Below are 27,805 nucleotides of genomic sequence, written 5' to 3'. Positions count from 1 at the left end.
GTAGAGGCGCACGAGGGGACACACACCTCTGCTTAGGTCAACCCGAATGAAGCTCTTTGGTGTCCCTCAAATCCATCCTGAGTGCCCTTCCAACACCCATCCAAGTATGGTCTCCTCCTCTGGCTTCGACCAGAAAGCAGCAATCACAGCTTGGCACGTGAGCCGAATGCCAGGAAGGTCTGGATTCACAGAAGAGCAAGCAGCCTTTGTGCTGGACTGGACCTTGGCTTCACTCAACCCGGCTGCCGTAGTTCACACCCGTCAGAGTCCAGGGCCTCCCCACGTTGGTGTGGTCACGTAGCAGGCCTGCGGGGTGAGAGGGGCAGGAGGGAACCACTTTCCCTCTCCAGTCAGCTCTCCTGGCCTGGCCAGGCCAGCCGGGCTGGACAGTGGCTTCCACAAGAGGCCCAGGGTGTCTCCGGAACATGCCGTCTGTCTCTCGAGAGTGATGAAAACCCTTGCCAGGTGGTTTGGTCAGATCAGAGTGTTTTCAGGCTTCGGGCCACATGGATGATGATAATGCAAGCTAAACGCTGACCGTACAGTTTCCTTAATTCCTTTATCACGTGCTCACTTGGCAGAGAACGCCAAGGCTCAGAGAGGGCCAGTCACTTGCCCAGCGTCACACAGCAGCCATAGGTGGAGCCAGGAGTCTGGATCTGTTTGACTCCAAACCACTTTGTGATCCCGCCTCTTCAGTTCTGTGTATCTGAAACAACGCGATAAGGGGCAGGGTGTGCCCCCTTCCACTTTTAATAAAAGGTGAGATTTCAAAATAAACTGATTTAAATTCAGCTGCTCATGTCCTCCTCTGAAACACAGAGTCAGATATTTGTCAGAGATAAAGGATGAATCGTTGAAAATGTCCAGGTTTAAATTTTTTATTAGCTTAAGGCAGAATACGGGGGGAAAAAAAAGCATACCTCTTCCCTCATTAACCCAATTCAGCTAGTAGCCTGCAGTCTGCCACCCACCACTCGCCTGGATTTGATTACACACAAAGAGCTGTCTGTGAAAAGGCAGGTCGTGGTGAACTTGGCTACCCAGCGAGGGGCTGCCAGAGTCTTGGCGAGAAAGAAAGGCCCGCTGTCCATCACCATTCAGACCCCATCATCTCCCACGGCTGCTCCCGCCTCTGCCCACCTCATCTCGGAGTTCCCATGCAGATGACTTCCCGAACCCTTTCTAATGTTTGGTTTAACGTGTCGCCGGTTAGCGCACGCGTGTGACAGTGGTGACAGGCGCGGCTGTTCCTTTTTAAATACCATGTCAGAGACACGGCGTCAGGAAGCGGGGACGTGCTCTGTGGCTCTCCGCCGTGCCGGGATCGCATGGGCTTATTTTTTAATGAGGAAGATCTGCATCTCGAGAGTTTTTTTCATGTGTCACATCGCGTGGACAAATCAGCAGCACGTCACGCTGGCCCAAAATGAAATGCTGACAAATGTAGATATTTCAAATTTAATTGACATTTAAATGTACTTGAGATAAGGAAGGGAAAAATCAGCAAGGACTTGGTCTCCAGAGGTAACGAGGGGAGCCGGTGATCATTTTTTAAGGGATCATTTCACTCCAGCACAAAGGATCTTCACTTTGTAAATGGCCGCCCTGGCATCCTTTGATTACAAGGCTCCTGTTGGGCCGATGAGCGGGGACAGGCCCCAGGTCCTGCCTGCCCAGTAGATGTGCCATTCTGTGCAGCTTCCCATCACCCCCCACTTCCCAGCCAGATGACCTTGGGAAAGTCATTTTACCTCCCTGCACCTCAATATCTTATCTGCAAAATGGGGGTTCTACAGCCCTCCTGAGTGGTGTTGTCACAAAGTTGAATGAAATTATTCGTAAAGGGCTTGGCCTCATGCCCAGGGATAGTACATACTCAATTACTATCCATACGCCACATTCACCTGCTAACAGACAGAGTCTGGGCATTTTCATCTGGTGTAGGGTCTTCCCTAGGTGTTCAAGGACGAATATAAGGTGGCTCCTGCTTTCAAAGACTTTCCTGGTCAGGGTTAGTGGTCCCCTAACTGGTTAGGTCAGGGTTAGGTCCCCTAACCTAGAGGGTTCGGGTCAGTTGGGCCTGTGGTAGCACATCACAATTCCCACGCCATGTGTTGGTGGTATAGGGGTGAGCGTAGCTGCCTTCCAGAATTCCCACGCCATCTCTCCATCACCATAACACAGGACCAAGACTCCAGACCACACCCGGGCATACGCATAGATGAAAACAATAGAACAGAGCCCTGAAACAAGTCAGAGGGTCTTTGGGGGAAATAAGTTGGTGCACAGCCCCCAAGGGAAGCTCCAGAACTGCACTGGAGCTATTCTCTGTGTGACCTGGGTTAAGAGCTAGGACCATTCTCAGGGAGGAAAAACTGGAGACAGATACAGAACCTGCTGGACACTGGATCTTTGCACTCAGTTGTACGTGATGATCTACTCTAAAACAGGAAGACTGAATCACTGCTGTCATGAGTCAAGATCACCAGCAGAGGGTGTTCTTCCTGTCAGGTCAACTGGTCTGGTGGGGATGGGTGGGTGTGAGATCAACTTTTTCTCACCCCACTGGGAACGTGCCCTGCCAGAGGGCAGTGGGGGGGGGGGGTACCCCTGGTTCAGGGGCTCTTGGTTGAGGCTCCATTCGGGAGGTGATGTGGGAGCTGGGCTTCCAATGCTGAGTATGGAGGAGGCTGCAGGATGGCCTGGAGGGGTCTCTGGGAGGAGTGGGCACAAGGGGCTTGAGGTCAGGGTGGGAGTTTCAAGAAAAGACTGGCAGGGTTGGTAGGGACCAGGTGGTGGAGGAGGGCCTTGAACCCACAGGAGGACTGAGGTGACGTGCCAGATTAGGGGGTGATGTGAGGACTGGGGAGGGGGCCTTACTGGCTTGGCCTCATCTCTTTCTCTCTTGAGAGGGTTGGCTGTACCCTTTATCTTTCCATTCTTCATCATTCCATCTGTCTGTCAACGTTTATGTTCATTCATTCATCCCTTCTTTTGAAAAATCACTAGCGTCAACTTCACATGTTCCATACCCATCCCCGAGACGCCCTGAGAAGTCCTCCTTCCTAGTCCTTCTCATAGGCAGAGAAGCCCGAACACAGGACCCAGGCTTCACCTTCCCATTCTTCAGGCTCTTTGGTAGAGAGAAGACGGCGGTGGGGACACCATCTACACGTTTCCTACCCAGAAGAGAAACCGTGTAGACTGTAGACAACAAGTAGCCCTCACCCCAAGGACCGCCTCTGCCTGCCCTGAGCCTGAGTCTCCTGTGGGGGCCCTGGGAGCAGTGGTGGAGGACAGGGTGTCTGGTGAGAAAGCAGTGGACGTGGCCATGGGACCCTGCAGACCTAGGTGCACATCCTGGATCTAAGGCCACCATTCCACCTGTTAGAGCCTTGGTTCCCTCACTGGCTGAACAGGTGAACACACCTGAGCCGTGATGACTTTTGGGGGCAGGTGAGGGGGGAGAGTAGGTTAACCAAGGTGACATGTAGAAGTGCTGGGCCTGAAACAGGCCCTGAGAAAGGGTGACGGGGCTCCTGGAAGAGGGAGGGGCTCAGGAGAGGTGGCGAAACTTTCAAAGGAGGCTGAAAGCAGCAGGTCTTGGGGGTGGGGCACCTTCTCTCCCGGGGGTGCACTAAAGGCTTTGGTTCTCAGCTGGAACTAACTCTCCCTGTCATGACAGCTCCTGGGAGGCTCCTTCCCTCTGAGTGGTAGGCAGAAGTGGCTGGGGACAAGGGAGACCTGTGTTTGCCTGGGCCGCTGCGCATCCCTGGGGACTCCTCAGCAGTTCCTTCTTTTCCGGTCTGGGCTCAGGCTCCACGTCTGGCTTCTGCTGTGTGGCTTTGTCTCCAGGGCCCAGAACCTACTGCTGGAGAGGGGGAGGGGGGCCTGAGTGGGGTCAGGGGCCTCTCTCACATTGCTAATTGGGTCTGGGACCCTCTGCTCCAGGGTTTGAACTCTTGGCTGCTCAGGGAGTGGGTCCTGGCAGGCTGCCAGGGGGTCAGTACCGAGACAGCTGTCCCTACCCCTGGGGCCCAGAGCCCAGCTGGCATCTTGGAGACTTGCTCCTGGGGCTGATGGCAGTTTCTGGCTCTTAGATGGCCTGGGCGGGACAGGTGCTGGTAGCTTCACAGTCACACCCAATCATATTTGGCACACAGTAGGCACTCTTTCCACATTTGTGGTTAACTGACATCCCCTCCCCATCTCCAGGGTGCTATGAGCTATAAGCCTTCAGTGATTCCCTTGTCCATTCATTTAGTAAATGTCCCCGAGCAGAGCCCTAAGCTAGGCTCCGGTCTGGGAGTTGAAGAGTCAAAGCCAAAGGGCACATGGCCCTTGCCCTGGAGGGGCTCCTAGACCCCTGTGTGTGTGTGACGTAAAGAGAATACAAGGGGCAGGTCAGTGTGGTATGGGGGGGGGGGGCAGCCAGGGGGCTGTGGGCATGGGAGGGAGGGGCAGCTGATGGGGGAGGACAACAGGGTGGGCATCAGATTGTTGACAGCAGCAGTCCCTGCAGGAGGGGAGACCGCTGTGCCCCGCCAACCTAGCATGCCAGTGTGGCTCCTGTGGGCGGTTTCCCAAATCATGTTCTTTGGGATGTGAACAGGCATTGTGTTTAAAAAAAAAAAAAAAAAAAAAAAAAAAAAAGGGCAGGGGTGCCTGGGCGGCTCAGTTGGCTGAGCGTCTGACTCTTGGTTTCGGCTCAGGTTATGATCCCAGGGTCCCCGGTCTTAAGCGTGGAGCCTGTTTGGGGTTCGTTGGTTCTCTGTCATTCTCTCTCTCTCTCTCTCCCCCCCCCCCCCCCGCCCCTCAGCTCATGCTCTCTAAAAAAAAAAAAAAAAAGAAAGAAAAGGCAAAAAGTCTTGCCCAGGGTCTCTGGCTGGCAGCTAGTGGGCAAGATGCTGACCCAGGTCTGTCCCTGGCACCAGAGTCCTAGGCCACTGCCCTGGCAACAGTTCACCAACCACACCCCTGGGGCAGCTCTGGGCCTGGGTAGGAGGGAACGGGGCTCTAACCCGCTGTGCTCTGTGGCCAGCACCACCAGGGCTGTGCTGAGCCCTGGTCTTGAGGACATGGCAGGGTGTGGAACATCGTCTTTGGCCAGAGCACGTGTGCACCTGGCCCAAAGAGATACAACTGCAGTGTTCTGAGACCTCGTCTGTGGGTAGAGCTCTCACTAAATGCTTCTGGCAGCTTCCTCTGATCTTATTTTAATCTTCTGGGGCTTTGGGTGCTGGGGTCACGCAGTGCAATTTGGATGATCAGACTCTACAAATTCCTAAGCAGTAGGGGCTGGCCATTTGGTGCACAGACTATGAGCCCAGCCAGCACAGCCTGCGGAATTTCGCCTTGGTCAGAAGGATTCCTGGGGCACCTGGGTGGCTCAGTCGGTTAAGCCTCCGACTCTTGGTTTCGGCTCGGGTCATGATCTCGTAGTTCGTAAGTTCAAGCCCCGCGTGGGGCTCTGTGCTAACAGTGTGGACCTGCTTGGGATTCATTCTCTCTCTCTCTCTGCCCCTTCCTCACTCACTTGCACTCTCTAATTAATAAGTAAATAAACAAACAAACAAACTTAAAAAAAGGATTCCTAATGCAGCCACATGCTCCTCTGGGTCCCCCCAGACTCAGATTCGCAGGCAGTCCAGAGTTTTGGTGGGAGTGCAAAGTGGTACAGATCTTTCAGCAAGTTATTTAGCAATTTAGAAATTTGCCTCTATGACTGGGTAAGGGTACAGGGCAGTGACAACCTCTCAGGGTCTCAGCTACTTCTTCTATAATATAGAGCCAATGATACCTTACCCTCACTCCCAAGATTTCTTGCGAGGATTAAATGGAACGGTGTATATAAAGTGCTTGGCCAGCATTAATGGTAGCTGTTAATCATTCCATTCCTTATGACGATATCAGATGAGAAAAGCTTTAAGAACAGGGGCATTTTTTTTCCGGCGTTTCAGGTCTACAGATCCAATCTAGAGCAGTGTACAGATCCAATAGGAGGGGGCGTGGTGAGGCGGCCCACGCATGGACGCAAAATGCGATCTTGGCACAGTCACGCACGGCAGGGGTTACAAGGACACGGGCAAGTCCACAGGACGGAATACTGCAAGGGCTCTGCAGCTCTACAAGATATATATAGGAAAAAGACCGGAGGGGAACCTGCAGAAATGCTGGTAGGCAGGGAGGTTCAGAATGATCTTGTCTCTTTTGCCCAACTTCTGGATTGTAAGGTTATGGGGTTATTTTTATAGACAAACAAAATCACTTGAAAAGACCAGAGGCTGTACAGATCTGGCCAGCGAGGTGAGCAGGGCAATGGCTGGTGGGCCCTCGGTGCCTGAATCCTGACCGTTCCTACTTAGTACAATGAAACTTCAAATAAGCGGCCTGCAGCCAGTCAGGACTCCTGTGGGGGTGGTGCCTGGCTCGCCCGCTGGAGGGGAGACAAAGGTGTCCTGTCAAAAGGGTTCAGGCTCTGCAGCCGGTCGGCACAGGGCTCGTCTCTGATCTATACTGACTGCAAGCCTCTTCGCCATTAAGGCTCAGAAGACAGCCCTACCCTTCTGGGTTGTTGTGAAGATTAAGCGAGGTGGAGGCTGTACGTGACTCTGTCTGTACCCTCAGCAACTCTGCGAGGGCCACTGCCCGGCCCCCACCACGGGGAACAGATGACAAGCAGCCCGGCCCGCCAGAGGCACCTGGGGACCAGCAGGCCACTCCTCTGTCTGCACACCACGTGCCATCCTGAGGGGCGGGCGGTACTGAGCCCAGCGCTGCCTTTGAGAGTTTGCCGCCGGCTCCTTCTAAGCGTCACGTTGGATGAGAAATTCTCCGATCCCTGGCAGGCCAAAGGGAAAATAAGTTGGGGCCTGACAGCCATGCACACTGCGGCCGAAATAGCCTTTAACAGGCGGGAGATGGGAAACTCCTCGTGCCCACCGCAACCCCCACTGTCCTCATTACTCACAGTAACTCATGGTCATACTTAGGTTCGTAACCAAAAAGCTTGATGGTATCGAAGAAGGGGTAGGCCTGTGTTATCAGACGGTCGATCGCACCATTTTCTAGCCCAGAGACCTTCAGCCAGTTCTAGAAGATCTCTCTCTGAGCCTCAGTTTCTCTGTGAGAGGGGAAAGCCACCACCTACCTTTCTCAAGCTTAAGGGATGGTTCAGTAAAGGTCGTAGGCAGAAGCACTCAGGCACCGGGGGACACTGCTTCTTTGCCAGGAAGACGACTGAACGGCTCTAGATCCCAACTTCAAGGAGCCAGACAGAAAGGGTAGCGCGTGGGGCAACTCATCTTAGGACACAGAATCACCAAAATGACGAGGGGACCCCGTGGGTGGCAGAGTGTAGTGGAGAGAATGAAATCAAGTAGCATGTGGAGTCCTGGCCCCGCCACCTTCTGACCAGATGACCCCGGGAACACCGGTCAGATGCATTTTCTGAGCCCTAGTTCCCATTTGGTGGAAGAAGAAACAAATACCCGCTGAAGAGGGCCTAGAACACAACAGGCGCTGGGCTGTGCTTGCCGCTAACTGGTCTCTGACCCCCAGCCCGCACTGCCTGACCCCTCCCAGCCCTGGCTCTCACCCTGGGGAATCCTCAGGGCATTCCGGCAGCCCGTTCTGAATAATAATGGAAGTAGCTAGTACTTCTGGAGAAGAAATAGTCACTGAATATTAATTAGCTGGTGTTAACTGAAAAACAGAGGGAATGTTTTCCCCAGAAATCTTTCTGAAGTGTTCCTCCAGTTGTCATCAGACGGTTGTCAGGGGCTGGGACACCCACCTTTGATTCGGAAAGAGCATTTGACATAGGAGAAAATTTCATTTTGGGGAAACGCAAGTCAAAAAAGAATCGGCACGGGGATTCTCTTTAAAGGCTGTCTTTAAAAGGTCCCAAATAGCTCACACCTGGTAGGGTTTTGAAGCTATTTGCTGAATGAATGGATGCATGAATGGACAGATGGACATCATCTGGAAAGAAAGAACTAGAGTCCAACGGGTGGGCCAGCCAGAGAGCTGGCAGCCGATATTCCTGGGCCTTGATGAATTCCAGACTCCGAGCTGCTGCGGGAGGCCAAGGAGACTGTCTTATTGTTAATCAGCTCCATCTTGCCGTCCACAAAGTTAATTATTTAATGGTCTATTTGGAAGTGAGAGTTGGGGCAGAAGCCGGGAGGACGGAACCTCTCGCTCCACTTCAAAGATCTCCTGTCTCTTGCTGCCGTCCGAACCCTCTAAGTTGCCGATGCACTTTGATATTCCCAGCGGAGACAAAGATCCGTGAGTCCAGAAAATCCAGGCCAGATTAAAGGGCCAGGCACCGAGTCCACGTGCCCCACACGGAACCACCGGCAACAAAGGCCCATTAGGATCTGGCTCCTGCCTGCCGGCTTGTCTTCTCGTGTCTCCCAACACAATGCTGACAGATTGGTGGAGCTGCTTTCTTTCCCCCCCCAGAACAATATTTTATGAGGAGTCTGTTTTATTAAAATATTTTCCGCTGGATGCTTCCTGTGTTTCAAGAACTTGGTCTTGCCAGCTGGAGCTGATGACAGTTGAGAAAAACACATCCAAGTGCTGTTGTGACATGGCATTTGGAAGTGGAGGAGCACAACGGGGGTGGGGGGGTGGGGGTAGGGAGGTGGGGGGGATGGGTAGGCAGCATGGGAAGAGATGCAGGAAAATACCCCGGTTGCACCAGAAATGTCGCTGGTAGTAGGGGAGAACAGCACCCCTCCCCCCCACTAAAAAAATACGAACAGAAACTCTTGGAATAACATCCCCAAATGTACTTCTCTACCACCTGCAGGGCTGGAGCTGCCGTGGCGGACAGAGAACCTGCCATTGAACTAGCGCCCGTGTTCCCACTGGTTCATTTCAACCCAAATGTTTCCGGAACAGAAACCTAAAACAAGGCGTATTGCACAAAGAAATGAAAAGTGATACCGGCGCAGTTGGGCTAACGACCAGGATGATGGGATGGCCAGACGCTGGCTCTGGGGCATGGACTGAAGAGGCTTCCCCTATCACTGGGCTGGGACAGCAGCGGCAGAAATGAACGAAATCAGGAATTCTAACCTCTAATTGGTGCCCTGGCCACAAAATAGGAAATGGTTTTCAGTAAAACGTGGAGTGTTGCTGGCTCTGGGTGCTCTTGGGCATGCACGGCGACTCTAGGCTTGCATTTCAGTATCTACAGACCCACAACTCTCTATCCCAGCACGGTGTCTAAAAGGTTTAGCCCGGTTTTAAAGACGTGGTTTTAAAGGAAAGTAAACTAATTTCATCTCTTCCTAAGGAGAAATCTTCAGGGTCTGAGGAACTCTGGAGCCATGGAGGACTTTCTCCACACGGGGGCAGTCATAATCCATGCCAGTCAGGGCCAAAACTATTAAGATTCCCACCGTCCTATTGTGCAGAGGACAAGTTGTACCTACAACCAACTTCAGGACTCCTCTCTTCCACAGTTCGCATAACCAAGCATCTCTCAAGATGTGTGTGCTTGTGCACACATACACACACACACACACACACACACACACACACACAGGCCATCTCCCATTGCTTTCTGGGCAAGGTTGTGTAGGCCTAGGTCGGCTGGTTCTGTAACAACACGGTGGCCTCCAGCAATGCCATACTATAAACCAGAAATCCTGGAAGAGCTCAAGTGTGCTGCAACCTGGGTTAGGCCACAAGTGGCCATTTCAGAATTTCTTCTTCCTTTTGGCACCTTTTCTGGCTAGGGCCTGCCATTTCCTTTAGCTTGTTTCCTGACAACTTTTCTGAAGGTAGAGCAGACAGGAGGCGCGTTCCTCGCCTCAGCCAAGGGACTTCAGGGTCCCCGGGGCAACAGTTTTGGTTCCCCTAACAAACCCTAGACTGAGAGGCTTTCGTGGACTTTTTCAAAGCATCGCAGGAAGCTGGTGTGTAGCTGCTGAGTTGTTTGGGGAGAGCCCCAGGGCTGTGGGCCTTGGGACAAAGGGAAGCACTCCAGACAGTTCGGGACTTGGGGCCGTGTGCCACTTTAAGCCTCACATCATCCGGGCAGCTCAATCTCAGGCGTTGCTTGCCCACCTGTCGTCTCCCTTGTCTATCCAGCATCTGTCCTGCATCGATTCTGAGTCAGGCCCTCTGCTGGCTTCCGGGCAGAACACCCAGTGCCTGCCTGCAGAACTCTGGGCCCGAGGGGAAGTGGAAAAACCAAGCCCTAGTAAAATAAATGCTATGGCACAGGTGAGAAAAAGTACTGACGGGTGTGGGGTGACGGATAAGGACTGTCCTGGGTGTAAAGCCAAGCTTTAGAGACCTCGAGCACCCCAGGCCTAGGAGGGTGGTGGCCCTTGTTAAATGGGTCAGCTCCTTGACCAGGTTCCTAGCTCTCTCCTGCTGACCTTATACCTTTGGCATAAGAAAAGGCCTGGAACCTTCTTCTGAGCCTGTTTGAGTACGCTTTGGGTGTCACCACTCAAAACCCAGCCCAGATGCCTGGCTAGAGGCCTCCGGGGCCTCCCGCCGGCATGAGAACTGCGAGCAAACGCCGATGCGGAAGATCAAGCCTAGCTCCCCGACTGACCTCTTTGTTGAAACACCCGCTCAGGGCTCCAGGAAGCCTTTCAAAGGCCAGGGTTGCAGCGTGGACCCCGCAAAGGCCTGGCCCACTGGGCTCTGGCAGACAGAGGGGAGGCGAGCGACGGGGTACTCACTGCTCGGGGCTTGAGACGGACGTCCTCCGGCCTTCCACCGTGATGTTGCTCTTTGGTCTCTTTACCACATGTGGACGGGGAGGGCGCACCTGCAGCGGGCACAGAGGGAAGTCCCCGAGGAGTGAGTTGGAAAAGCCACACAGGGACATTCCACACATCTAGATGAGCAGCCCCAAAATAAACGTGGAGGCATTTGCATAGTACAGGCTACGAAGCCTCTGCTTCTCGTGAGAACATGGCACTGAGTGTGCAGCAGATACCCGCACGGGAAATCCGTGGCCTATTTAAGTGGGAAAGGTTCTTCTGAAGAGCTTGGTCTCCTCATCTGCAAGGAGGGGACGGCTCCACCCGCCCCCTCCTTGCGGGGCTGCCGTGGGAGTTCGACCAGACACCGTCCACGCGGGACCGGGATGCGGAGGCCCTCCTTGATGGTAAGTCCCCCCTCGCCTTCTTCTAGAACCCTGAAACTGGTTTGGTACAATGAAAAGGTTTCACTCGGGCTTTATTTCTAGGGTACACGTGCTTATTTCCTTCTTTTTACAACTGAATTACAGGATGCTTGTTTTCCTGAGGAGGAACGGGGAATAAAGCAAGTGAGAGCCATCACCGAGCACCAATAAAAATCATTTTTCTGTTCCCCAGGTTGTGTCCGTGCAGTCCTCCTGAGCACGGCTCGGCCTGGATGCCACACACCCCGTGGGGCTCCTACATTCACGGGGACCTAGCTTGAGGGTCGGTGGTGGGGGTGCGTGATGGGGAAGCATACGGCTTCCTAATCCACAGCTGGCCTGTGGCAACAAGATGTGGGCCCACAGAAAAGGACACCTCCCTCCTCCCCCACCAGAGCCTGTGATGGGAGTTAGGCTAAGCATTTCTAGGTGTCCTTAGAAGGATCCTCGTCTGTTCCAGTCCACGTTACGTGGCTTTAATTTTGGCCCCATCCTCTCTGAACATTTCCAGTGCCAGAGAGGGACTGGAGACAGCTAAACCAAGAAAGTCTATCTGTGACTTTTGTTGCCAATAAAAATGCCTGGACGTCCCCATGCAGAGGGCTGGCTCTCTCTCTGCAGATGAAGGGCCAAAGTGGACACAATGCCACAATATGCTGAGGTCCTCAGACAAGACAAGGAAGAGCACACACATACTCCGTTTATTGCCCCCCCTTTCCTGAGCCCCCTGCTCCCCACCCCCCAGCAATTTGTGGGCAACACAGCACAATGGCTGAGGAACACAGATTACAGAAGTTGGCTGCATGAAAGACAAGTCTTTATAGAGTCTCATCAAGCCCTCAGGTCTCTGCATGTCTGATCTAACCGAAGTTTTTCCTGTGGAGTGGCCAGTCTGATCTCAGCCTTGTTTGGCAAATCAGACACACGGTAACAGCCAAGTGCATTCCACGACACTTGTGGTCTTCCCCCCACCCCATTACCCCCCCCCCCACCAGGGTTACTCTGAATGAGGATCCAACCTCCCCCCCCCCCCCCCCCCCCCACCAGGGTTACTCTGAATGAGGATCCAATGAGATGGTCGCGGGAAAGCACCAGCAAGGAGTCTGGCACCAGCCGGGCTTCCCCGTGACCTTATCAATAACAAAAAAGAGGAGGAGGGTGGGCTATCTCTGAATTAGAAGATGCCATCCAGGATGACCCTTGCCTAGCATCCTGCTCCGTGTGTAGTGTTACAGTGGTCACTCAGCAAGACTTTGAGGAACAGGTGAATGTTGCTGCTTGGAATCTAAGAAGCGCATAAGAACGTTGCTATTATTGTTACCACGGTTATCAGAACCGTGTCTGCTCCGAAGCAGACGTCCAGGCTACGTCCGCTCAAACTCTGAACTGGTTTCCCAGCACAGAGCCAGACTCCTCTCCCTCTCGCTGCTGCTCAGCAGGATCACGGGGTTGGAACGCTCCCCCAGACTTTTCAGCACAAAGGCGGATGTGCAGCGTGGGCTGACGGAGCAGTTCTGCCCTGCCCCAGAGGTCCCGGGGTGGGGGTTTCGGGAAAGGTCAGATATTAAGGCCTGTCAGCCTGTCCTCTTCGCACACGGCTGCTCCTCGCTACAATAAAGGCGGGTTTGGAATGTGAACTTGTGGCTGAAATGGGGGGATTAAGTTTGTGGCAACTTCAACTGAACTTGCAACGTGGTGAAACATGGGGAAAAAGAACAACAGAGCTAATTAGACGAGCTGAGCTGTCAGAGTGCCGCCGAATGGCTCAGCGCCAACAAACAAAAGGAATGGGTTGGCAATCAGCAGGATCGATGGAGAAGACTGCTTCATTAGGGATGATAAAACAGACAGAGCAGGGAGAGGGGGTGGGGGAGGGGAGCGGGGAGGCAGGGAGGCGGGGGAGGGAGAGGAAGGCACAACAGACCCGGAGACAGTCAGTCACCTGCACAGCTACAGACACACCCAGAGTCACACACACCTGACTGGTGTGGACAAAGCCAGACACAAATTACACTCACAGACAACCATCCAGAGACACACACAGAGGCCTCCAGGCGCCGGCATTCAGCCTCACAAATACACACTCACGAGAGTCGAAGGTATGTGCACGAATCACACACTTGCGTGCACACACACGGCCACAGACGTTCAGCTGGAGCCGCAACCAGGCACACACACACGCACGTGCACACACACACACACACACAGACACACACACACACACAGACAAAATGGTTTAATGAAGCCCAAATCACAAGACGATGCCGACTACTGGCCCGTCAGATTTCAGCGATCACATCGTCTTTGGGGGGTGCTTAGCAGGGGCGGGGGCTGGGGGAGGGGGAAGAAAACACATGCACGCACCACAGCCACCGGCCCCTCCGGTGTTGGGATCCCAGCAGCGCCAGGGGAGAAAATGCTAAACAGGGATTTTGAGCTCTGTTCAAGGGGGACTTGTGGGGAAAGTTGGGAAACCAGCCAATTCCCCACTGGATTTAAAACCTGAGAAATCTAAGTCGGCAGGGTTAAATGTGTATTGAATACAAAAGCACCGAGTACATTTGATTTTAATGGTGAGCAAGAAATAATAAATACAGAGCTTATAAAGCGCTTCACATGCGGCCGGGCACAGCCTGCCTCTCCCCTGCACGCCCCAGCCCACTCCCCCTAGTCCACCAGACACTGGCAAGGCTTTCTTCTGCTCTTTCCTTTCTCTTCTTGTTAAAAAGAAAATCTAAATCCTCTGGTAACATCTGAACTCCAGCCACAGGTGCCTGGCTACAAAGCTTCTTCCAGAAGGGCTGAACGGCTAGCCCCCATGCTCCTGCTACCCCGGGGCCAACGGCCACACTGCTAACCAGACGTTTGTGGCCAAGTACGCGGTAAAGCCCGGCTGGGGGCCAGAGGCTCCTGACAGGAGAGCCGGTCGAGCCATTCTTTTCAAGGCCCTCGAGGGGCCCCGTGTCTCCCAGGGTCACCCGGAGCGACAGCGGTGCATACTGGAAAGGCTTACACGGGTACACTCAGCGGGCAGATTCCGGGGCACGGGGCGCTGCCGGGTCCAGAAAGCACGGGCCTTCCAGGACCCCCAATTTAGTCCCATAGTGACCCTGCTTGGCAGAGGGGTGTGGGGTGGCAGAAGTGTGGTATACATGCCCACCTCATGCCAGGCACCACACACATGTGATCTCACTACCCTCACCAGGCCGGGGGCTGCTGAACCTATTTTACAGATGATCAAACTAAGGGTCCGAGAATTAAACGTCTTGCCTGAAGTTATACAGTCAGGAATTGCCAACCTGTGATTCAAATCGGGTCAGGCCTCTTCGACTTCCAAGCTCAGGAGAAATGGTTCTGCCAGGCACATTGCCCCGAGGGTACCATAACGCAGGGTGGGCAGAGCCCAGGGTACCGATCCGCTCGCCTCCTACACCAGAGCAGTGGCACAGGCAGGTACTACTCGAGTGTTTCTTGGGGTAACGTTTGCCTTCCCAAGTCCTCAGTTGCCGGTGGGTGTGGCTGGGCCTCCCCCAGTCCACACGGATCCCCACGCTGGTGAGACCGCACGGAATCCACAGGAGCTGTCTCCAATACCTGAGCTATTCCAGCAGGAGCAGTCCTGTCCCGGATCACGCTCTGCAAGAGAGTCCCTGCCTGCCTTGGATCCCAGGTCTCTACAGGGAATTCTGAGGGCAGCCCTCTGTAGGGCTGGCTGAAGGAGAGGCTGCTTGGTGAGGAGTGTGGAGAGGCAGGCCTGGGCTCCGCGGCCAGCTTGGCCTCTTAGCATCTCTGTGGTCTCGGCTGCCTGCTGGGTAAATAGCTCTGCCTCCTCCAGGCTGTGGTGGGGACACATGAGACCATAATCACACGAGGGCCCAGCACAGTCCTAGGCACGGAAAAGGCGCTCAGTACGTAATTGTTAATTCTCTTCACCTCTGTGTCTTTGCCAAGCCCCAACACTACCCCAGAGATTCCACAGAAAGCCCAGCTCACTGCTAATGATTACTTTTTCTCCATCAAAGGCTCTGGCCCAGTATTTCACACTAAGGCAGATTCCATGGAAATGCAGGTGGAGGGTCCTGGGAGAGCTCAGTATGCCAGAAAGACCATGGGTTCTAGAGTCTGGTGACCCCTTTCTGCATTTGAGGGACTTGGGTTAGGTTACCAAGCATCAGTTTTCTCATCTCTAAAATGGGTGGAGATGATGTCTACTTCACAGAGCTACTGTGAGGCCCAGCTAGGATTACTTGCTGACTATAAAAAAATCCTCGGCAAATGATAGTCACTAAGAAACTGAGTCACTCCTTAGAACTTCTGAGGTTCAGGGGCGCCGGGGTGGCTCAGTCGGTTAAGCGACCGACTTTGGCTCAGGTCACGATCTCCTGGCTTGTGGGTTTGAGCCCTGCGTCTGGCCCTGTGCTGACAGCTCAGAGCCGGGAACCCATTTCGGATTCTGTGTCTCTCCCTCTCTCTGCCCCTCCCCTGCTCAGACTCTGTTTCTCTCTTTCTCTCTCAAAAATAAATAAACAAACAAACAAACAAACAAACATTTTAAAAAAAAAGGAAGTTCTAAGGTTTAAAAGCCTGTTAAGAGTACGAGCCACTGCTGTGTGGCAGGCACTGTGCTCGGTGCTTTACAAGGATAGTCTATGTTTTCTCTCTCAAGGTCTCTGGGGAATGAGGGCATGTTCGACAGAAGGTGTTTTTTTTTTTTTTTTTAATGTTTATTTATTTTTGAGACAGAGAGAGACAGAGCATGAACAGGGGAGGGTCAGAGAGAGAGGGTGATACAGAATCTGAAGCAGGCTCCAGGCTCTGAGCTGTCAGCACAGAGCCTGATGCGGGGCTCGAACTCATGGACTGTGATATCATGACCCGAGCCGAAGTCGGACACTCAACCAACTGAGCCACCCAGGTGCCCCCAGAAGGTGTGTTAAAGGGAGAGAGGTGGGGTGCCTGGGTGGCTCATTTGGTTGAGCGTGCTTTAGGTGAAGGTATCTAAGTCCCCACTGCCCTCGCACCCCCCCCCCCCCCCACCTCCACCCCTGCCCTCTAACTCCTACACACAGGAGGGAAGGGAAGGAAAAGAGCACCACAGAATTTTCCAACATCCGCACAGAGAGCAGCCACCCAATCGATGCTGGGCGTGTGCACCAAGGATTAAAAACAGACACGGTAGGGCCTGGCCACCTGCACCCCTTGGCTGCCACGTGTCACAAGATCAATTTGGATGTGTGCATTGGAAAAGGGGGAGCAGGGGTTGGGATGTGGGTTTGTGGGGCACTCTGGTCGCAGCTGGATGGGAACCTGACCTCTTGCTGGGCTGCAGGAGCGGTGGCTGCTTTGAATATAGAGACTGCTGCTTTGAGTCTGCTTTGAGACATAGAAACTCTTCTCTTGGTAAACAGGCCTCACCAAATGGTCCTGGCAAGTTTCCACTTTGAAGGAACCCGTTAAAGTGGTTATGCCTCAGCACAGCCCAAGTCTGAGCTTCTAAGGAAAACGGGGCCCCACACCCAATACTTTTCCATGGCATTTGTCTTTAAAAACCTTGGATGGGGGGGCACCTGGGTGGCTCGGTCGGTTAAGCGTCTGACTTCAGCTCAGGTCATGATCTCATGGTTTGCGAGCTAGAGCCCTGCATTGGGGTCCACGCTGGCAGTGCAGAGCCTGCTTGGGATTCTTGCTCTCTCCTCTCTCTCTGCCCCTCCCCTGATCGTGCTCCCCCCACCCCAAATAAATAAACTTAAAAACAAGAACAAAAACAACTCGGATAGGTCTCTCTGCTTCGCCCACCCCATTCCAAGGTGTCGGTGGGTTTGTCGCCCTGACTTGGGACTTCACTGGGCAAGGTGGAGCTCCACGTGAGGCCTGGAACAGGAGGCCCTGTCTCCATCCGAGCTGGCTCGAGATTCTCTGGGCGTAGCCTCTGCCCTCGCAAAGGGACATCAAACGCATTTCCAAGCCAAGAGCAGGCAGGAATGAGACCCCTGCTGCCAGACTTCTGCTTCCTTTGTGAGGAAAGGCAGTTGGAGCTGGGCTTTAAAGCTCACTGGCTAGAAGTAGGAGTCAACCTAGGAGATGTGCTCAAGTGACGCACACACGCACACACGGCAAACACACCACACGGTGGCCCACGGCTACCTACAGCTCTGGCCTACAAGTCATCAAACTGGTTCGGGGAAAAGGAGACAGAAGCCCAGAAAATGCAAGTTTGGGTTCATGCCACGCAGAGAGGGAAGCTGAAAAACCCAATTCCCGGTTTTGTTTTGCAAGGCAGCTGAGTTCAAACTCCCGAGGTTTAGTCAGGCGGGGAGGACGGCTCAGGCAGTGTTAGGCGGAGGGCAGAACCACTGGCTACTCACGGGCCTCGAGCGCTGTATCTTGGGAGGCGGCGGGCGAGTGGGACGGAGTCTTTGTGGCTGCATTAAAGCGAAACTTAAAACATCAGTACACATGGAGACGGTTTGATGCATTTCCACACACGGCACACGAGAGGACGCATCCAGTCGCCCAAGCCAGACCCCAAGAAGCGTCCTCGATGCCTCCCGCTCTCTCACTCCCATGTCAACTGGTCGCCGGACCCTGCACATGCATTTCTGAGGCCTGGATCACTGTAATCATCTCCCAACAGGATCTCCTCCAGCCATTCTCCACACGGGCCCGGGGGGATCTTCTAAAATGCAATACGACCTTGTTGCACCCCAACCTCGAGACCTCTGCTGCCCTTCCTGCCTCCTTGGGGGACAGCTCAGCAAGGCCGTGGGCTGGCATTCCAAGACCTGGGCTCTCTTGTGCCCCATACAGACCCCTCCCAATCTTCATCCTTGCTCACCAGGGCAGATCCTCAAATGGCCCTGGACTCTCATGCCTCGTTTCCTGCCTGCCTCTTAGGGTCGAATGACCCACCCCATCCTGATCTGGCTGGCAAATATATGTCTACTTGTCATTCAAGATAGTGGGTCACAGGCTGCCTTCAATGCTCCCCCTGCCCAGTGCTCCCTGCTACCTGGGACTTATCACCCGGTGTCTCCCTCCCAGCGCCCCCTCCCCCGCACTATCTTTCAAATGTTCATTTCCTTGAGGGATTCATCCCTGTTCCCTGGGGGGGGGGGGGGGTGGATTTGCAAAATAAATGTCTGATGAACAAATAAAATGGAACAAAACGCTTGGCTTTTGAAATCAGGATTTGAATAAAAACCAACAGAGCACAGGCTTGTTGGCTGTCTCCTCCGACCCTTTATTTTGAAAGTCAAACTTTGTCCTTTCAATGGCCTGCGTGAGTAGATGCCCCAGACAAGTGTGGGGGGTGGGCAGGCAGAGGAAGGAAAGGAAGCCTTCACACTAGACCAAACCACGACCCTCCGCAAACCCTGGGAAGCTTCCGGTTGGTTCCTCCCCCTTCACCCAGGAGGTTCACAAAGTTTACACCTGCACTGCTCCCTTCGGCAGCCGATGGCCATGGGTGGCAGGTCTGAATTAAGACGTGCGGTATGTATAAAATACACACTGGCTTTCAGATACTCAGTTAGAAACAAGTATGTAAAGCGTCTAAATTTTTTATATTGATTACGTGTTGAAATGAAAGCATTTTGGCTATTTGGTTTAATATCATTACGATTAATTTCGTGTTCCTTTCTACTCTTTTGATGTAGTTACGAAAACATTTTTAGAATTCCACGTGTGACTTGCATGGGAGGCTCCCGCTAGGTTTCTCCTGGACGGTGCGTTAAAGCCTCATTTGGTTGCAGAAATTCTTTGGATACCAGACCTGCCTTGGAGCTCACTCTCTGGACCCAACTCCTGGAGAGTAGGGGCCATGTCTCGGGGGTCCCTGGGTCCCGGCACAGGGTCTGTCAGAGTGGCCCAAGGGGAGAGATGGCAGAGGCACTCGGTAGAGAATTGGGCCCCCTGTAGCACGTCCAGAGCATGTCTGGATGGAGATACACTGGAGATACACTGAGGCTTTCTGGGCCCTGTGCTGTTTAGCTGGCAGCATGGGCCCAACCGTGCTCACAGACCTGTCCTTGGCTGGAGCCCACCTGGGGGTTGGAAATGCCACCCAGGTGGAAATGCCAGTGAAATGAGCCCGGCAGCCCACTGCACCCTATTTCTTCTCCATCATGTTTACAGGAAAAGTGTGGGGCAAAAGGGAATGGAGCCCCTCAGCCCACACTGATCAAGGGAAAGTAAAAGGGCAGGGAGAGGGGTGCCTCCTGCAGTGTGCACAGGCTGCCGCCTCATCCCTCCCCCGCCTCTCCTCGTCACCCCGCCCCCCCCCAAGCCCCGCTTCACTTGTTTTTGGCCACTCTACTTCTGGATGACCAGTTCTCCAGCCCACAGTCCTTGCGGCTCATCGCCTCCGACCGAGTCATTGCCACCCTGCTGGCGGGGGTGGCAGAACCCCCAGGAGGCGGCCTCTGGGGTCAGAGAGTCTTGGGCTGAACCCCAGCCCCCCACCCCACCATTTGGATTTCCACAGGCCCATGATATAACCACCTGTGCCTCACTTTCCTCATCTGTAAAAGCAGGTAGTGGATTACCCACCCCAGGGGGCCGTTAGGGAGATTCAGTGAGACATGTTTGCCAAGATCTTCCCACCGTGCCGCCAGCAGACTTTAGCAACCATCACCGTTAGCAGGTCTCTCCCCCTCCAGCCTCTCCCCTCCCCATCCATCTCCACGCTTGTTCCAGAGTGGACTTAAAAAAAAAAAAATATATATATATATATATATATACACCCAATCGTGTCATTTGCCAGCTTAAATCATCTCAGCGGAAGGCCAGCGTCTCCCAAGGCATCTCCCAGTGCATCCCGGGAGATGCATTGTATGAAGGAAGAAAAGGGGGTTCCCTAGCCTGACACGTCCGGGAAATGCTGCCTACCGCCTTGCTCCTTTTGGAGATTCACAATGCCAGTTAGCACAGCAAAGGCTGCCAAGGCTTGCAGTAAAAAACCCACCTTAAACAGGCAAATCCCTATTAACTTTTTTCTTGTATGTCCTATTTCTCCCAATTTATTTGAACACAGACTCACTTTCCCTATAACAGCTGTTAATCTTCTCTGGAAAACGCTACCTGCAGCGTTCAAAGCCCTCCAGGCACTGGGCGCCACCCACAGACCTCTGCTGTCTCCTCCCTGGTGTTTCCCACCCCCCCCCCCCCCCACACACACAGCTCCATCCCTCCCCAGCCCCTCTACCCCATCCCACTCGGCTTACCCTCCTGTTCTCCCTGAGTGCTTCAATACTGGTCCCCTTGCCTGAAGCACCTTTTCATTTCCTTGTGTCTCACCCTGGGTGCCTCATATTTGTCCTCTGATGCCTGGCTCAGGTGTCACTGCCCCCAGGAGTCCCTCCCTGCACTTCCCTGCTACTAGTGTATTCACAGAACACAGGGTGTCATTTCTCTGTTTATCCTGGGATCTAGTTGAGTGCTGGTACATAATAGGCGCTCAGCAAAAGATCCTTGGCTTAAAGTTTCTGGCACGTGCAGAGATTTGACAAATGTTCGTTCTCCAGATTTCGTATTTAACTTCTTTCCCTTTGACTGTCACCAGGAAGTGCTGGTCCTTTTGCAATTGAATTTATACATGGTGGGGAGAACGTAGACTCTCGATCACACCCGACCCAGAAGCCAGCAGAGTAAGTCAGGGGGATTTAAAGTCACTATGAAAGGGTGATGTGGTACCTATGTTAGGGTCCCACTGCTGGGGTATATGGGGTATATGGCACTTCCCACAGGGCCACGCATCAGTGGACACACCACTCCGAGAACTTCCCAAGTCTACTGGGGTGGGATGGCAGCTGGGGACACAGGCTGGGGAGAGCTGAGTGCCCTGGGGACAATCAGAAGAGGCCACAAGGGTGAGTGGTGGTGATCTGGGTGGGAAGAGGGAGTGAAGAAAGAAGTCGGGGAAGGATAAACTCAACACACCACTTTGCACAACGTGGCCCCAGTGCGCGGAAGCTGATTCGGGGACTAACTGAACGTGGGGGCAGGGTGGCCTGGGTGGCTCAGTTGGTTAAACATCTGACTCTTGGTTTTGGCTCAAGTCACGATCTCCTAGTTCGCAGGATCGGGCCCTGCGCTGGGCTCTGCGTTGAGGGTGCGCAGCCTGCTTGGGGTTCTCTCTCTGCCTCTCTTTTGGCCACGCTCTGATAAGGAAATAAACATTAAAAAGAAAAAAAAGAAAACGGGGGCTCTGGCAGTGTGAGCGGGGGCCCAGGGAGGCTGCAGAGCTGGCCAGGAGCCCTGTCCCCTACTCCCTAAGGGCGGAGACCCGCTCACATTCTTCTCCACAGTCCCCAGTCCAGGGCCGGTACCGACTTGTTCTTCTCTTCGCATGGCCCTAGTATGAGGAGCATATCTATCTGTGAACAAGGAAACAGACTGCAGCGAGGCAAAGTGACCCACTTGTGGCCCCAACTGATACTGGGGAGTCCTGGGAGTGGGTCTCGGGCCTCAACTGTGGAACCAATGTGCTTCCCACCGCTGGAGTAGGTGGAGACAAAACCAGAAGAGCCTTAAATCAGAAGGAGCAGAGCACTGAGAAAGCCAGGTCCGGGCACCTGTGCACAGAAATCACGTTGTACGCAGCCCTCAATTCCCTGGCTGGATCAAAACGCGGCTACACTGACTGCTGTTTCTTAAGTGAGTTCAAAAGGCTGGGCCTTTGGCAATCTTTTGCTAAGAAGAGTTCCATTCAGCATTTCATCTGGCACTTCCTGAGCTGGGCTAGGGTAGGAGGGATGGTGGGGCTGGAGGTTTTGATCATCAACACATACACCTGTTTTCCTGAAGGTCGTGTCCAATCAGGGAAGCAGATTCATGCTCACAGAGCGGAAGCATTCCTCCTACGTATGTTTGCGGAACAACTGCTTGGGGCCAGGCCCAGAGACTCAGGAGAGTAAGATAAAGTTCCTGTCCTTAAGAAATGTATGGCCTGGTGGCATTTGACCTATCGTAGAAAAACACCTTTCTTAGTTTATAAAGAGTATTTGGGCTAAAACCAAGAGATATACTTCGAGTTAGAAAGACGTGGGTTCGTGTGTCAGCTCTGCCATTTTCCAGTTGAGTTCAATACTGGTTCTGCCACTTGGGTGAGTCATTTAACCCAAGTCCCAGTTCACTCTTCCGCAAAATGGAAATAACTCGAGTCACATGCACTGGTGTAAGGATGCTACAACAGGAGTGCAGTTGTGGCCTTGGGGGCTTTGGCCCAGCGCCTGATGATGAACAGGACCAGCCAATCCCCTCTTCCCCTGTTGGACTGACAAGTCTTCCCAGAAAGGTCCCGTGGATGTGAAGACCTTGGTTTTCCAAGGGAGTGTACTGTCAGCAAGGCACTGTTGAAAGTGACTGGATTTTAATAATAATCTCTCTTATTTATACGATGCGTTTTCCTTTCAAAGCATTTCTGCTTCTCCTCTTTCCTCTGAGACTCATATCCCTCAGTGAGGCAAGTTAAAAGAGGATCATTTCTCTGCTAGAGTGGCAGGAAACAGGAGGCCCAGAGAGGTTAAGGGACTAGTATGAGGTCACACAGCTAGTAGCAGGAACTAAACAAGCAGGTATTCTTAGTGCATTGCACTACCCTTGTCAACCCAAATTTCCAAAGTCCTCTGGAATCCTTTTTGATGTGGTTTTTCTAATCCGTCTGCAGACAGAATCTGTTGTTAGAGATCTGTGCCTAGGAGAAAACGTGCATGAGAGAGTGACTCACATCTTCCCCTTCCTTCCTTGAGCATGTCTTTCCAGTGCCTTCCAAAGGAGGTATGAAATTCATTTGTTGGGGCGCCTGGGTGGCGCAGTCGTTTAAGCGTCCGACTTCAGCCAGGTTACGATCTCGCGGTCCGTGAGTTCGAGCCCCGCGTCAGGCTCTGGGCTGACGGCTCAGAGCCTGGAGCCTGTTTCCGATTCTGTGTCTCCCTCTCTCTCTGCCCCTCCCCTGTTCATGCTCTGTCTCTCTCTGTCTCAAAAATAAATAAAAAACGTTGAAAAAATTAAAAAAAATATAAATAAAAAAAAAAAGAAATTCATCTGTTCATTCATCTAACAAACAGTGCACATCAGTGAAGACGACATAGTCCTGTCCTCCAAGGCCTCCCACTCTGATAGAATGGGTAATGATGCAGGGGGGATAGAGGGGTGTGGAGGTTGTGGAGGTCCACAGGGGGAGCTTCTCTACTGGATAGGGGTGGTAGAGAGTTCGAGTGCACGGTACAGGGGAACTACGGTGGCCCAACATGGCTAGAGCAAGGATAAATGTGAGGACAGGTCAGGCCAGGACCCTGGATGGGCCGGTGGGGTCACATAATATAGGTCCTTGAATATCAGGCTAAGGAGTGTGGCTTTTCTCTTGGGAGCAGTCGGGAGGGATTTAGGTAAGGGGTTGGGGGGACATATCAAAGCCTTGGTGTAGAAGTTGGATAGGAGGAGGAGGATGGGTGGGCTTCTAAGGACAGGCATTACCCCCCTCTGCCCACCGCCAGCCACAGGGCCCTGCCCAGGCCTCCATGTTGTGAACTCACTGCTCCCGGCCACCTGACTACTGCGCAATGTAAACGTGAGAGAGTAAGCCCGAAAGTGTGATTGACACGGAAGTCCCAGAGAAGAGAGGAACTCTTTGGCCTCTGCCCGGCCCTTGGCGTTTGTATCTGTCAGCCGTGTGAGCCAGGTGAGTATGCTCATTGGCTATGAAGCCCACATTTATGAGGACAGCATCTGATTTGCAGTTAATTTGTTGATGCAGCAAAACACATTGTTTCCAAAAGGTCAGGAGGGGAAGCCGTGTTGGAATATCAACTTAATTACCTGGGCGGCATGGATGAGCCGGTGCCCTGCACAAGGCTCCGGGTGGCAAATGCTTGACTGGAGGCACGGCTCTGGAGCAGAGGGTGCAGTGCGTGCTTGGTGGGGGTCGGGGTGGGGGGGGCAGCCTGCACAGTAGGCACAGCCAGAGCACGGCCTGCCTGTATGGTATGGCGTCTAACCAGCTTGCTTGCTTGCCGGGGGAATCCTCTGGATGGAAACGAGGGTCGTTACCCCATTTCACAGATGAGGGGAAGCAAAGACTTGCCCAGGGCCACATAGGGCAGTGGATGACAGGCCTCCGGAAGAGGGTCAAAGAGCTCATCTGAAGTCAATTGTGGGTCGGGGCGGGGTCCTGTGATCTAAGTGGGAGGGGCTGGCTGTTTAGGAAGCAAAGCATGGATTTACTCAGTCCCCAAGCGGGACACATCTTGGACTATCCCTTCAACATGCTTCGAGGTCACAATCGGCATCGCCATTTGGCTGCTGGGAATGTAGGGGCAGGAGGGAGTAGAGGGACAGGTGCTACCTAAGGCCACACAGAAGGTGAAATGTCAAAGTCAGTGGGGAGATAGGCCAGACCCCAATCAGAGACTGGTGGCATGGCAAGGGAGGCATAAGAACAGAGATGCCGGAGGCCCACGCGATCGATGAGCTTTGTTGAAAGCAGAAGGCTGTGCATACAAAGCTTGGGGTGTGGAGGCAGCCAGGGCCCTTGCACTTCCCCCTTCTGAGGGCTGGAGATAGTGAATGTGCCTGATGGCAGCTGGAGGTCTCGGGTCCTATGTCCGAATGGTGCTCTGAGCTGCCTCTTCCCCGTCAGACTCTGTGTAGCCCATAAGGAAGCTGCCCCAGCGTCCCCAAAGGGGAGGCTGGAGAGATGCCTGGGATTTCTCTATCCTAGGGATGTGCCCCAACCAGGTATGTTGCCAGGAAGGAGAGGGAGAAAGAGAAAATTCACAATTAAACTCTGTCACTGTTTAAGGAGGAAGGAGTTCACCTGGTTAATTTTCCTGGCTAGTAGCCACATCAATTCTCTGACCTGTGCGTGAGACGGCCCTGGTTGGGAGAGGAAGGCAAAGCGTTCTGTGGCTTTACAGAGGGCCTCTGGGCTGAGAGTAGGCCTCCTCTACTCCTCGGGACTGGAAAGCTGCTATTATGCAAGATATGGAAATAAAAGAAGGTTCCTTTTGATATGCCTCCAAAAAGGACCGTACTGGGGCTATATTTTGCGGAGAGCGTCGCCTTTGAAATGCCCAACCAGCTCTTTTGGGCACAGCTCCTACCTGTTTCCTAACTCCTGTCATTACCTGCAGTCCTCTCGTCCACCTTTGAGAGCTGGTCCTGCCTGTGGGAGGATCAAATGCCTGCCTCTGCTTCAGCGTTTCAGCAAGGACAGCTGGAGGGGCTGGGCGCTGGTGTCCCGGGGTACTCGCTCTGTGCCGACAGCGCTGGGCAGGGCCCTGGGCCCCTAGACAGCATTCCGGAACCTTCCAGTCCTGAGCACCTGCAGAGTTACCTCCATGCTCCAGGCTGTAATCTTGGAGGGACGCTCCTTACAAGATGCGGCACAGGGTGGACTTTCTACATCACGGCCGAGGATGAAGTTTCCAACCTGCCCGCAGCAGGTGGCAAGGAGGTGCTTGTACATGGGAAAGGGAGGCTGGTGGGGGGCTCTTATCTTGGAGCACCCTGGATGGGCCAGTGTTACTCCAAATATCCCAGTCAGTCCTAAAACTCTGGACAGAGGCTCCATCATGATCCCTGTTCTATAGACGTAGAAACTGAAGCCTCTTGCTGAAACTCATACAACATAGTTAGGAAGTCAGTGAGGCTGGCTGTCGGGCAGAGGAGGGTCTCGACATGCCGTGACTTGCCGTCCCAAGGCATCATCTGTGAGGGGACACTCGGTACCAAAGGTGGTCCTCTGAGAGAAGCCGTGGCACCTGCCACTAGGTCTGTAAGCCATCATCTCTGGAAAGGGGATGCTTAGGTTACGGTCCCCTCAACAGGTCACCTTGCGAGGCCATTCTCTCAGGTTGGTCCCGGGCACTTTCTCCGCAGTGAGTGTAGAGCTGAAAGACATCTCAGCCCAGTCCCAAAGAGCGGTGCGTTCCTCCCTGATGTTGACAGGAGTAGTATTTTGTAGTGGTGCTGGTTAATTTGTAGTGGCATTTGTGGTTTGAAGCCTTGTCAAGATCCCTGATTACCTCCCGTGCAAGGAGCTTGGCTGATGGGGAAGTTCACATGCTGAACAAAAGCGGCGAGGCAGCTGTGAGGAAGGCTGCGAGGGGGCCGGGTGACCCCAGCCGCTTGGGGGACAGAGGCGGGGGTAGAGAGGAGGGCCGGCAGTGGGGTGGGGGAGGGGTGCCTTTTGTTTTTAGTCAGGTGCAGCTGCTCGGTCTGAATAGGTGGCATCCCATTGGTGGCCGGAGGTCGGGCACCAGATGCGGCTGGTGGCTGGGCAGGGAGCTTTGCTGACGCGTACCATTCTCTGCCCAGACAGAAGCAGGAGGCGGGTGCTTCGCTGCTACCTACACCAGGGTAGCCATCGGGGATGCCATCGAGGGTGCCTGGGTGACATTCCCAGGAGGTGGGGGGTCATGGGGAGGGGCTTTCAGATGTCGGGAGACAAAAGTCCTGCGATATCAACACGGGCTACTGTTTTCTTGGCCCTTGCTACATACCGGGGCCTGTGCTAGGAGCGTTACACGTAAGGCCTCTAATGACATCAACAACCCTGCAGAGAAGGGAAAAATGGGGAAAAATCCCCATTTGGTAGATGAAGAAACTGAGGCCACATGGCTCAGTGACTTGCCCAGGCCAGACCTCACAGCTAACAGGTGGCAGAGCCAGGATCCAAGCCCAGGTAGGTATGTCTGACTCCAAAGAAGCCCACATTCCTTCCATCAGACCCGATATCCAACTAGCAGAAGGAAGATGCAGAAACGTATCCCCTCAAGGCCGAGGGTGCTCTCCTATCCCTGGGGAGATCTCCCACACTATCCTTTGAGCTTTTGGCCCTGCTACGTCTGTTCTGACCACACAGAAGCGTTCACCTCTGCAGCCACCTGCATTTCACCGGGCCTGTGTCCTGGCTCGGTGAGGGTTTGCTCAGTGCATTTAAGGGCCAGGGCCAGCTCAGCAAAACCGAGGCTAATTTATCATCTCCGGAATGATGTCCACCCCAAGCAGTACGCCACTAGCAAATTAAAATAAAAATCTTCTCCTGATTTTGCAGTTGTACAGCTAGAACCGCATGGCATCCTCTGGATAGAGAGCCTGATGTCACGAAAGCCTCTCCACTGCTCTCCCTGGTCCGCTCGCCGCCTAGGGGAGCTGGGCCCAGCCCCACAGACTGTCCTTAGCAGGCTGTCCGAGGCCAGCCCTGCCCCCACCAGCCCCATGACTCACCCCACAACAAGCAGCCCCTTCTGTCTAGCCCCAAACAGACCCCGCCCTGTCCGTCCTGTGCCACCCGTCTTCACGGTCAAATGCTCATATTGTGTGCCCGTCTTGCTCTTGCCTCCCCGATGGATCCTTCTCATCCCTCAGGCCCCTGCCCCTTCCCTGGAAGCCACCTGTCTCTTCCTGGCTCTACGGGGCCGGGCTTCTTTCTTCTGTCCCTCTGCTGATGACACTGGGCCCCTCACAGGTGGCACCGCGTCCTGTTCACACCTGGACCACCGGCTCTGGGCACAAGGCCGGCGCGTGGTTAAGTGCAAAGTACTTGCTTGCCCAAGACTGTGGAACCGGGACCAAATGATCAGGGAGGCCATCGCCCAGCATTTGACTCACCCAGACCAGCTAGTCATTGTCCCCGGA

The 27,805-nt window shown here is 53.7% G+C and overlaps 1 protein-coding gene across 15 annotated transcripts in view; it reads right to left on the bottom strand.

Annotated features, from left to right (window-relative positions):
• The window catches only part of DENND1A (DENN domain containing 1A), a 513,319-nt gene that overhangs the window by 10,627 nt on the left and 474,887 nt on the right, over positions 1-27,805 (bottom strand). For 10 of the 15 annotated variants that reach the window (XM_047829482.1, XM_047829479.1, XM_047829474.1 and 7 more), the window contains 2 exons: positions 17,533-17,589; positions 10,719-10,807 (listed from right to left, as the gene is read on the bottom strand). In XM_047829482.1, the coding sequence (XP_047685438.1) occupies positions 10,719-10,807; positions 17,533-17,589 (146 nt within the window). Of the gene's footprint in view, positions 1-7,879; positions 8,561-8,580; positions 10,191-10,718; positions 10,808-17,532; positions 17,590-27,805 lie in introns of those variants that run through there. The other 5 variants (XM_047829488.1, XM_047829476.1, XM_047829486.1 and 2 more) reach the window with 4 other exon arrangements.

This window comes from Prionailurus viverrinus, chromosome D4 (genome assembly GCF_022837055.1).
Source record: "Prionailurus viverrinus isolate Anna chromosome D4, UM_Priviv_1.0, whole genome shotgun sequence".
Taxonomy (NCBI): domain Eukaryota; kingdom Metazoa; phylum Chordata; class Mammalia; order Carnivora; family Felidae; genus Prionailurus; species Prionailurus viverrinus.
The sequence above is the reverse complement of the archived record's forward strand: the minus strand, read 5'-3'. Positions and strand labels throughout refer to the sequence as shown.